Source organism: Rhinoderma darwinii, chromosome 10, assembly GCF_050947455.1.
Source record: "Rhinoderma darwinii isolate aRhiDar2 chromosome 10, aRhiDar2.hap1, whole genome shotgun sequence".
Classification (NCBI taxonomy): Eukaryota; Metazoa; Chordata; class Amphibia; order Anura; family Rhinodermatidae; genus Rhinoderma; species Rhinoderma darwinii.
In genome coordinates, this window is record NC_134696.1 from 74,318,804 (window position 1) to 74,331,243 (window position 12,440).

Here is a 12,440-nt window from a genome sequence, read left to right on the forward strand (position 1 = left end):
GCCTCATGCACACGAACATATTTACTGGCGTAAATACGGGTCCTTGCTCACACATATTCGACCCGTATTGCACCAGTATTTACGGACCCGTGCCCGTAAATACGAGTCCGGTGTCACCAGTATTCCACCGGGTATTCACGGGCACGTTTTCGCTGCAAAATGGGACCGCACTAAATCGGCAGCTCCTTCTCTCTATAAGTGCAGGATAGAGAGAAGGGACAGCCCTTTCCGAGGTAAAAGTAATTCATACTTACCCGGCCGTTGTCTTGGTGACACGTCCCAGTTTCGTCATCCAGCCCGACCTCCCGGGATGACGCAGCAGTCCATGTAATTGGCTGCAGCGGTCGCATGGGCTGAAACGTCATCCCGGGAGGCCGGACTGGTGGAAGAAGCAGGGTAAGTATGAATTTCTATTTTTTTTTTACACATTAATTTATTTTGTGATCGGTAGTCACTGTCCCTGGTGCTGAAAGAGTTTGGCTCAAAATTTCTTATTTTCACAAGAAATAAAATACCCCATTTTGTTGCCCAATTTGTCCTGAGTGCGGCAATACACCAATTGTGGTGATAAACTGCCGTTTGGGCTCATGGGAGGGATCAGAAGGAAAGGACCACCATTTGGCCTACAGGGGATTTTCTGGTGCGAATTCATGTATGCAGAAGCCCCTGAGGTACCAGTACAGTTGAAACCCCCAAGAAGTGACCCCGTTTTAAAAACTACACCCTTAAGGCATTCATCTAGAGGTGTAGTGAGCATTTTGACCGGAGACATACACCCCATAAACTGTAATGTGTGTTCTCACAGGTATGGCAATACCCTCAATGTGGCTGTTAGCTGCCTGAGCACTCAGCAGGGCTCAGAAGGGAAAGATGAGGGGGATAAGCTGTGCGGAGTGCATCAGGGTAAGTAAAACAGGGGTAGATTAAAAATCAAGGGATGTATGATACATTTTAAAACACTCTTTCATACAGAGCCTTAGTTTTTCGGGACACCTGTCACATGGATATATGGTGTCCTTCCTTATCACCCTCTTATAGCAGACTTTGTACCTCTTTTGACTTTTTCCTTTCTTGCCAGTTTGGGGAACTTCTCCTGGAAAGTGTTGCCCTGGTATGATGTGTGTGGCCTCGCTTCCAGAAGTACTGGGTGGCCCCCTTCTTGGTCTCTAAAAATTAGTTTCTTGATAACCACCTCTTGAAATTCCAGGAAAGTTCCCCTCTGGCCTGCACATCGATGTAGCACTTACACATTGTATAATGCCATCTGTATGTGCACGGCCAGCTTCTAATACCACACCGCATGGCGCTGTAGGGCACCTGATGATGCGGAGACCCCAAAAACAACAAAAAGACTGTATATCAAACCTACAGACAAAAGAAAGAACTCTGTAACCAGCCTGGCCGGAATGAAAGCTGTGGGGAGTAGTGTGAGTAAAAATGGAAATACAAATATCTGTGGTGATGGTAATGTTGATGGTGGCATTGTTGGGGATGTTAATGTGGGTCGTAATAATGTCGGGGGAGTGTCAACCAGTGGCGGGCCGGTTGCTCCTTCCACCAGAGCGCCCGGCAGGTCGTATGCGGGCGTTGTGGTGGTGGGGCCGTCGGCCCACCCATCCTCATCTTCTGGGCCCAGTGATGGCAGTTTGCAACAGCGCCTTCTAGAAGCCTTAAGGGAGGGGAAGCTAACATTAGGGGGGAGTGCCGAAGGACCTATCCTTTGGGATAAATAGGTTATGGTCTGGATGCCTTCCGAGAGTGACGGGGATCAGTGGTCGCTCCCAACAACCGTGGCCAGGAGGAATGTGGTCCGTCTCCAGTGGCGTGCCCCCCTCGTAAGAGGGTGGTGGAGCTGCTGCTGGAGATGGGCTTCAAGCGACATCTACGCCTTGATACATCCTCATGGTACGGCTGAGTTTGACATCAGCTTTGTTCAGCCGGGGGGCCTTGAGGTCTTCTGGGGGAACTATGAGCTGGTGAAGAGCGAGCCCGGCTGGCGAGGGTTTGCTGCGCAAGCAATCTCTCGCCAGAATGGTCTCAGGAAAGTGACCGTTCTTACCCGTAACGAGTCGCTTTCCCGTGTGGACATCATGACCTGGTTGGTGATATGGTGAGGTAGCAGAGATGCCACAGAAGAACTGCGATGAGTTTGGCATCTGGTCGGAAGCCTGGACGTTTATGGTTAAACTTAAGCGTCTGGGGCAGATGGTGTCCCACATACCATCATCTGCTTTCTTGGGAAGAGATCAAATCCTTGTCTTCTACCAGGGGCAGCCGAAGCTGCGTCACCGGTGTGGCGACCCCTCACACTTGAGCGCAAGCTGCACTGTGCAGAAGTGCGCTCTTTGTGGGGGGGTAGGCCATCTGGCCGCATCGTGTGACCAGATTAGGTGTAACCTGTGTGGTGACCTAGGTCACCCTTTCAGTCGGTGTCCGCGCTCAGTCATCAATGTCTGTTCCAACCCTACGGAGAATGTAAGGAGGGAGGTCTCCGTGGGCGAGTGGGTAGACAGAGACGATGGAGCCCAAGAGCAAAGGACGAACGCCTGGAGGGGACCCCCTTCTCGTCAGAGAAGGGCGGAAAAACGCAAAAAGGGAACGAGAGCTGAGGAGGACACAGGAAACTGGGGACTCCTGTGGCTCAGACCTGGATGCCCCCCAGGATACTGATGCTCTTGGGGAGGCCGTACTAGACGAGGAGATGAGGATAGAGAGAGAGCAGAGGGCTGAAGACTCCCAGTCCTCCCACTATGGTGTGGAAGAGGAAGGGAGGTCACAGCCTACAAAATAACAGGGGACACCGGGTAACATCAAAACAGGGCTAAAAACATCTGGCCCTGCCCCGGCATGCAAAACCTGCACCCCCCTGGTGTGCTCCCCCAACCGATACCATGTTCTCATGGTTATTCCAGCCCCCCAGGCCAGGGGGGGGGGGGGGGGGGGGAGAGCACGGTAGGGAGTCTAGGAGTCGTTGAGCCTCCTCTTCTGCGGGGGCCACTGTCCCCGGGGGAGGGGGTCGGCCCGGACGCAGGAGAGGAGAATAGGAGGGGGGTGGTGGAGGTTATGGACTCCTTATCAAAAAAAAAAAAAAAAAAAAAGTGGAGAGGGGTCCTCCTCAGAGGAAAAAGCAAGGGGTGGGAAGAAGAAAAGCGTCTAACTCAATCATTTATGATGGCGGCACCCACTCAGTTGACGCTGGCATCGATTAACGTTGCCAGCATTAAGTTGGATATGGCTAGATTTGCAGCCTTTGATTTTCTCGGCCGGGTTGAAGCTGACATTTTGTTTTTGCAGGAGACCAGTGTCACTTTTGGCAGAGGTCGTGAAAGCTAGGAGGGAGTGGCGACGTGGGCCCTCCTACTGGTCTCTTGCGGCTGAGCCATATAGCGGGGTGGCGGTACTTTTTACCGCACCGGTCACATGCCAGCGGATGATCGAGTTAGAAATGGGGCGGTGCTTGATCTTAGATGTCCTCATGAGGGGACAAGAATTAAGACTCATCAACATCTACGGTCCCCAGACGAAGTGGGACCGGAAAAGTCTCTTCATGAGGATTAAGCCCTTCCTTTTTACAGGCCGACAAGTCATTTTTGGAGGGGACTTTAACACTGTCGTTAGGCCCCAAGACAGAGGAGGTTCCAGAAATGTACTATGATAGTATCGAGTTGAATAGAATAGTTAGTGATGCTCGCCTGGAGGACATCCACATTCGGTATACCCCAGGCCACTTGGGGTTCACCTATCACAGTGGTAGTCGTAGGTCCAGAATAGACAGTTTTTTTTTAAAGGAAGACGCCATCTCTTCGGCAGTGTCCGTCGTTGAGGTGGAGTTCTCCGATCACCGTATTATGTTTTCTTTGAATGTTGCAGAGTCCCTCCAGATGGGAAGAGGTATATGGAGGCTGAATTCTAGTCTCCTGGAAGAAGCAGAGATAAGACAGGCCTTCGAGGATTTTCTTCAGAGCCAGGTACCTTTATTGGATCTAGGTGGTACGAAGTCTGAGTGGTGGGAGGTGTTCAAAGAACGGGTGGCTGAGTTTTTCCGCCAGATCTCGTGCCTCAGGTCCATGAGCAGGTATCGCCTGTATCAGGACATGAGGAGGAAACTCGAACATCTAGTCTCAACCGGAGGTAGCCGTGAGGAAATCTCCGGGGTAAAAGCTCTGCTCAAAAGATGCCAATATGATAGGCACACGTCTTTGGTTCTTGAACGGGATTTGGGGAGGTACCGCTCGCCCGACCCTTACAGGAACTGCAAAATGTCTGAGTCGTAAGGTGGTGACAGGACTGGTAGATAGTACAGGCTCCCAGATGAGATCCAAATCAGGGATCCTGGAGGTCATCAGATCCTTTTATTTGCAGCTTTTGGGTGAGCAGGATCTAAACCGAGACAAAATGTCGGCTTTCCTGGCTGAAACCATCCCTGAGCCAGGAGCAGACCCCTCGCTTGGTGTTTTGACAGAGTCGATCAAGGAAGAGGAAGTGATGCTGGCGATTGATGGGTTGGCTATCAAAAAGTCGCCAGGCCCAGATGGCTTAACATCTGAGTTTTATAAGGCTTTTAAGGGAACCTTAGTTCCCCTCTTGACTGCAGATTTTAATGAGTGCCTCTCCTCGGGTACTCTGCCAAAGTCAATGGGCAAGTCGGCCTTGATCATTCTGTCAAAGGGTAAGGATTCGACCCGTATTGAGAACTGGCGTCCCATAGCGCTCCTCAATACGGACAGAAAGGTTCTCGCAAAAGTACTGTTTAATCGGCTGGGGAAGTTTGCACCCCGGCTCCTTTCGTCGGCCCAGCATTGCTCTGTTCCAGGCCGCAGCACCTTTAGTGCTGTCCTCAGTGTCAGAGAGGCAGTGGAGCAGGGACATTCTGGCCGATGGGAGAGGTACATGATGTTCTTGGATCAGGCCAAAGCTTTTGACCAGGTGAATCACAAGTACCTTTGGTCAGTCCTTCTGAGTTATGGCCTACCGGTTGAGTTCGTTAATTGGCTCCAGACCCTATACGCTGGGGCTGAGTCTTTTGCACTGGAACCCCCTTTGAGGTTGGGTCTGGTGTCCGCCAGGGTTGTCCCTTAATCGACCCCTTTCTTGGGCGGCTCAATCGTGGGCCATTGGCGGGGGTGGGGATGGACTTGGAGGGGCCGGAAGCCACTCAGAGGGTGGTTGCGTACGCGGATGACGTCACCATCTTTGTCTCCTCGAGAGGGGAGGCAGAGTGGGTGGTCAGAAGTTGAGCGCTACTCACGGGCATCTGGGTCCAGGATCAACCGGGACAAGTGTGAAAGTCTCTGGCTGGGGGGGGGGGATCCCAGTTTTGATCTCCCGGACACCCTCCCAGAGCCCAAAGGGTCTGCTAAAATCTTAGGCATTTAATTTGGCCCGGGTGATTACCCCAAGAAAAAGGTAGGCTATCAATAGCTGTCCAGAAGGTTGGCCAATGGAAGGAATTGTCTTTGTCCCTTAGGGAAAAGGTTCACCTGATGCCCATGTTGCTCTACCTTGGCAGCGTGTGCATGTTGCCAGAACCTCTCTGTACTCGGGTTTATAGCCTGTTCTTCCAACTGTTATGGGGAAACAGGCTTAACCTAATCAAGAGGGAGGTTACTTACCTACCGAGGAAACTTGGTAGGTTAGGTATGGTTAACCCAGTGGTGTTTCTAGTGAACACCTTCATTAAAATTAATTTGGCGAACCTCTTTGAAAGAGAAAGGGCTCCTCTGTGGATATCCTCCTGCAGGGGATGGTTTCGGCCCTTCTTCCAGGAATGGGAGACAGGCGGCCAAGCGAAAGACCTGCGTGCACCCCATGGGCACCTCCCGGCTTATGCCGCCCCGGTTCTGAAGGTTGTTCGTCGGTGGGGTTTGGAGGCAAGGGAGATCAAAACCATGTCTACAAAATTTCTTGACAGAAAGGTCATGTTGACCTGCTTCCAGAAGCCCCTGGCGCTCAGGAACTGCCCAAGTAGAGACCTCGGGGTGGGATTAAAACTTTTAAACTCTGTGAGGATTCCCCAGAAGTTTTGGGATCTGGCTTGGCGCTGCTTCCATGGGAGGCTGTATGTAAGGGGCAATCTGAAGTTCAGAAACTCAGATGAAAGAGGTTGTCCTCGGGAGGAGTGCGATGACACACTGGAAAGCATGGACCATTTCTTGCTTCAGTGTCCCTTCAATGCAGAGGTTTACAAACGGGTGGGTGCCTCCATCAGTTGGCCCCGTCTGACCAACCTCTCCTACGCTGGTTGGGCCTATGTGGCATTCGGAGACCTGGGTGGAAGAAATCATTGCACTTCTTTTTTAGTTAGTTTAGTGATCAGGTATTTCACGTGGAACGCACAGTGCTTAGTATCGACTCCGTTTAAAATCCTCCTGGAGGACGAGGTGTGTAGGAATATCATGGGTGAACTGGTGAAGGTCCGGTCTCTGGAGGTTGAGAAACTGGGTGCATCCAAGGCCTCTCGACTTTGGAGGGGCTTTAATTTTAGGGTGCCCTAGTTGGAACCAACCTTCAGGGGTAGGGGAGGGGGTGCCCCTGGGTATTAGACTGGAGGTATGGGTCTACACCTGGCCATGACACTGGGAAATAGCGATAGAGACAGCAGGAGGGACAGATTAGTTTATAAAGTAATAAAGGGATAGAGATAGGGCAAGCAGGATAGGTTTAGCGATAGGGACCGGGGTGGTGGTTGGGGGTGGCTTTGGCCTCTGGGCTGGTGCTCTAGGGGGGGGGGGGCTTTCCTCTCTCTCTCCTCTGGTGATGGGCTGAGTAAGCACAAGTAGGTTTTTGTTTTGAGCTTTTTGGAGGCAGAAAAAGGGCTTACAAGCAGCCAAACTTAGGTTTTCGGGTTTATGTATATAGTATTGTATTTGGTTATAGTTATGTGTCAGTATGGTTATATGGTGTATAGGTGTATGCATGGGTTTGTGTGAATGTTTTGGTAAGATGGGCAGTAGATAGGTGAGGTGGGGGGCCTGGGGGTGTGCCCAGCCCGATTCTGGACTACGTGGACGTGAGGAGGACATGAGACGTGGGATCGGGCTGGGTGGTGGGGACCAGCATCTGAACTATGCGGACATGGAAGGACATGAGGCGTGATGCTGGTAGGGGGAGGTGATGGTTAAGTTAGTATGAACAAGGTTAGGTATGAATGTGGTTAAGCGAATATATAAAAAAAAAAAATTTTTTTTTGTTTTTGTGTTTTGTTCTTTTCTTTTCATTTACATGGTGCACTGAAGAAAGTGCACCATGGGATGGTAACTTTTATTTTTAGAGTTTATTATTTATTTTGTTTTATATACGTGGTGATTTTTTTTAGGGGGCCATTGGTTGCCACATGGTTTTTAAGAGTATGTTGTATATAGTGTTATAGTTATGTTTTCTTGGGGTTGGGGGGTATAGGTGTGTGTATGAATGAGTATGGGATTATAGTTATGTATGCATGGGGATGTACATAAGAAGGGCCAGGCTGGGTAACTTGTGATGCACAGAAATGTACATATGTTTTGTTGTGTTTGTTTTGTATGTACCATTTATTTTGTAATGTTTTATATTTTTCTATTAAAAGAGTACCAGAGAAACGCAACTCAATACTTATTGCCCAGATTCTGCAGTTTTGAGAAATATCCCACATGTGGCCCTTGTGCGGTAATGGACTGAAACACCGGCCTCCGAAGCAAAGGAGCACCTAGAGGATTTTGAGCCTCTTTATTAGGCACCATGTCTGGTTTGAAGAGGTCTTGTGGTGCCAAAACAGTGGAAACCCCCCCGAAAGTGACCCCATTATGGAAACAAGACCCCTTGAGTAATCCATTGTAGTTTGCTTGGGGTGCATGCGGCTTTTTGTTCAGTTTTTATTCTATTTTTAAGTGGCGTGGGGACTAAAAAACAGCAATTCTACTATTGTTTTTTTTACAGCGTTCACCGTGCGCTATAAATGACATTCACTTTATTCTGTGGGGCGATACGATTACGGCGATACCAGATGTTTATAGTTTTTTTTATGCATTTGCACAATAAAATACTTTTTGTAAAAAAATCACACTTTTTGTGTTACCTTATTCTAAGAGCCAGAACTTTTTTATTTTTCCATCAATAAAGCAATGCGAGGACTTATTTTTTTGCGTAACGAACTGTAGTTTCGATCAGTACCATTTTTCGGTACATGCGACTTTTTGATCTCTTTTTATTCAATTTTTTTGGAGATGAAGTGACCAAACAATTGTGATTCTGGTACGGTTTATTATTTTCTTTTACGGAGTTCACCGCTCGGGATAAATAACGAAATAATTTTGTAGTTCAGGCCGTTACGGACGCGGCGATACCAATTATGTATAGTTTATTTGTTTGTTTATATATTTTTATTAATAATAAAAGGACTGATAAGGGAAAAAGGGGGATTTTTATTTTTATCACTTTTATTTTCACACATCTTTTTTTGACTTTTATTTAAAGAGGCTCTGTCACCAGATTTTGCAACCCCTATCTGCTATTGCAGCAGATCGGCGCTGCAATGTAGATTACAGTAACGTTTTTATTTTAAAAAAACGAGCATTTTTGGCCAAGTTATGACCATTTTTGTATTTATGCAAATGAGGCTTGCAAAAGTACAACTGGGCGTGTTTACAGTAAAAGTACAACTGGGCGTGTATTATGTGTGTACATCGGGGCGTTTTTACTTCTTTTACTAGCTGGGCGTTAGGAATGGGAGTGTATGATGCGGACGAATCAGCATCATCCACTTCTGTTCGTTAACACCCAGCTTCTAGCAGTGCAGACACACAGCGTGTTCTCGAGAGATCACGCTGTGACGTCACTCACTTCCTGCCCCAGGTCCTGCATCGTGTCGGCCACATCGGCACCAGAGGCTACAGTTGATTCTGCAGCAGCATCAGAGTTTGCAGGTAAGTAGCTACATCGACTTACCTGCAAACGCTGATGCAGAATCAACTGTAGCCTCTGGTGTCGATGTGTCCTCGCTCGTCTGAAACGATGCAGGACCTGCGAGTGACGTCACAGCGTGATCTCTGGAGAACACGGCTGTGTCTGCACTGCCAGAAGCTGGGCGTTCTGAAGAGAAGTGGATGATACTTCTATACACAACGCCCAGCTAGTAAAACAAGTAAACACGCCCCGATGTACGCACATAATACACGCCCACTTGTACTTTTACTTTTCAACACGCCCAGTTGTACTTTTGCAAGCCTCATTTGCATAAATACAAAAATGGTCATAACTTGGCCAAAAATGCTCGTTTTTAAAAAAAATAAAAACGTTACTGTAATCTACATTGCAGCGCCGATCTGCTGCAATAGCAGATAGGGGTTGCAAAATCTGGTGACAGAGCCTCTTTAACGTTATTACTTTGTCCCACTAGGGAACTTGAGGGCAGGAGGCCCTGATCGCTATTCTAATACACTGCACTACATGCGTAGTGCAGTGTATTAGAGCTGTCAGCTACTCACTGACAGCAAGCTTCCGTCGATGGCATAGCCGGACGCCATTGTTAGGCGTCCGGTTGCCATAGTCACCATCGCCGGCCGCTATCGTGTAGGAGGCCGGCGATGGTAGCTTAACCCCTAATAAGCCGCAATCGCTATTGAACTCGGCTTTTAAGGGGTTAATCAGCAGGGACACCGCGATCGGTCCCCACTGTAGGAGCGGTGACAGCTGCTGTACGAGACAGCAGCTATCACAGCTCCTGCATGTGTTGGGAAGACGGCCGAAACGAAGGGGTTAAGAACTCTAGGGTGTATCCCATCTGGTCCCGGGGCCTTGTGTACATTTATTTAATTTAATTTAGCTTGCACCATCTCTACATTCATCCAATTCAGTATATTTACAGCACTGGCATCGGCTACATCAGCTGCTCTTTCTTCTGTTGTATATACAGAGCTAAAGAACCCATTTAGTAACTCTGCCTTCTCTTGATCCCCTGTGATCAACTCCCCATTACCACTATCTAGGGGTCCTACATGTTCAGACCTTGGCTTTTTTGCATTTATATACTTGGGATTTGTTTTACTATCCTTGGCCACCTGCCTTTCATTTTGTATTTTTGCTGATTTAATTACCTTTTTACAAATTTTATTAAGGTCTTTATAATTTGCAAAGGCTCCTCTTTAAAGAGGCTCTGTCACCAGATTATAAAATCCCTATCTCCTATTGAATGTGATCGGCGCTGCAATGTAGATAACATCAAAGTTTTGTTTTTGTTTTTTAAAACGATCATTTTTGCCCAAGTTATGAGCAATTTTAGATTTATGCAAATGAGCTTTTCAATAAAATAAAAAAGTTCTGGCTCTTAGAACATGGTAACACAAAAAGTGAGAAGATTTTCCTACATCTCTTGTTAGCAATGTCAGTGGTGACTATTTTTAATGCAGAGGTGAGATTTGTGTTGTGGGGGGGGCAGGGGATGTTATGATGGAGGTCAGCACATTACCACAGATTTCTTGTCTCACAACGATACTTGTATTCTTAGGAAGGCACTGGGGAGAACAGCCAAGGGAATTTTCAATCACTTCTCCACCAGGAGGACCAGGCAAGTGCCCTCAGAATCGGTGCAGGTTTAAGTAGTTGCCACAAGTGTTTACACTAACTAGAAAACCCCTTCTGAGAATAATGCGGACACTGAAGCTAGTCCAAATGAATGTATCGGATACTCTAACAGCTCTATGGCTCATGGTTATCAGCGGAATATATGGAAAGGGGTTCAGAAGGCACAGCCCCTCCAAAAACAGCACCACACCTCTCCACAGGTTGTGTGTGGTATTGCAGTTCCATCCTATTCACTTCAATAAAGGTGAGCTGCAATACCAGACAATATATGGAAAGGTGTAGAGCAATTTCAGGACGAAAGCAGCCAAAGTTTTTCTAATCCTGAACCCTTTAAGGCGCTGTTCACATCTGCGTTGGGGTCCCGTTCTGACGTTCCGTGAACAGACACAAACTGATTTCAATGGTGACGGATCCAGTGCCCATGGTTTGCGTTTGTCTCTGTTGTGCACCGGACCCATCGTTTTGCCGGAAGCAATAGCGTAGTCGAAACGGAAACTTCTGTTTTCCGTCTGTCAGTTTGTGTCTGTTCAGGGTCCCGTTCGGACGGAAAGCTCCGACGGAACATCAGAACGGGACCCCAACGCAGCCCCACCCCAACGCAGCCTTAGGGCCAGTTCACATCAGCGTTGGCTTTCCGTTGAGGGGTTTCGTCTGAGGTTTCAGTCGTGGAAGCCGCAACAAAGTCAAATGGGAACCTTAGCTTCCGTTTGCATCACCGTTGATCTCAATGGTGAGGGAAACATTGCTAATGGTTTCCGTTTGTCACTGTTCCAGCAGGAATCAATAGCGCAGTCGACCACTCCATTGATTCCGTCAAAAAAACGGAAACCTGCCGGAACGGTGACAAACAGAAAACAAAGCAATGTTTCCCTCACCATTGAGATCAACGGTGATGCAAACGGAAGCTAAGGTTCCCATTTGACTTTGTTGCGGCTTCCACGACTGAAACCTCAGACGAAACCCCTCAACGGAAAGCCAACGCTGATGTGAACCAGCCCTACATTAGTTTAACTTCCTCAGCACTAAATGTTCAGAAACTTTGTCACCGGCTTCCATATTTTTCGGTCCAAAGACAAAGCCCGGATGAGCACACAGAAAGAGCTGAAATAGATATTTACACAGGCAAATATCAGAGGTACAATGCTGGGAGTTGTAGTGCTGCAACAGCCGCAGGTAGGAGACGTTAGCTATGAACTTGCAGCACAACAGTACAGCCTGTCACCATGCCACACGCAGCCCCTGAACCTTACATTTCCTTCTTGCTGGGCTTGTTCAGGTCTATCCCGCATAGTCTAGCCGCGATGAAGCGGTCATGGAAAGCCGGGATGAGAGCAGCTGTAGCCAGGCCGCCCAACAGCGACAACCCCAAATTCACCAGCAACGGAACAACCGGCATCTTCCTCCTCTATCCCGACACTTCCTGCTCCCTCAGTCACCACTGTAGTGTGGACGCGTGTTCCAGGCCGTCATTGGCTGACGAGGGGGATGGGCGTGGTCAATAATAAAGCAACGGCGAGAGGAGGGGAGAGAGAGAGAAAATATCAATCTGAACAGAGCTCCTCCTGCTGGTGGGGGAATGTTGCGTTTCTTACTTCTGAATTTGGAAGTCATTGCTCATATTATTCATGTATTATATATATCATGATATAATAATTACATCATATATGTCTCATACATTACTGCACTCATTTACCACTTTCATTTTCTGGGTTTCAATCTAGATTTCAGTGCTCTCTGCCACCTGACCAAGATTAGCATGGGTAGGTCCTCTCCACAACTGCATACTAGAGAATATAATGCTAAATGCGTTCATAGTGCGATATTCTCTAGCCAGGTATGGATGTTCCAGCATGGGAACATAGGCGGCAACCACATACAAACAT

At 48.1% G+C, this 12,440-nt stretch overlaps 1 protein-coding gene across 6 annotated transcripts in view; it reads right to left on the reverse strand.

Moving 5' to 3' along the window:
* DPAGT1 (dolichyl-phosphate N-acetylglucosaminephosphotransferase 1) overlaps positions 1-12,016 on the reverse strand; it is a 133,419-nt gene extending 121,403 nt beyond the window's left edge. For 5 of the 6 annotated variants that reach the window (XM_075840075.1, XM_075840076.1, XM_075840077.1 and 2 more), the window contains exon 1: positions 11,808-12,016. In XM_075840075.1, the coding sequence (XP_075696190.1) occupies positions 11,808-11,953 (146 nt within the window). In that variant the 5' untranslated portion in view covers positions 11,954-12,016. The remainder of the gene's footprint in view (positions 1-11,807) is intronic. The other variant, XM_075840080.1, reaches the window with a different exon arrangement.
* Positions 12,017-12,440: the final 424 nt, after the last annotated feature.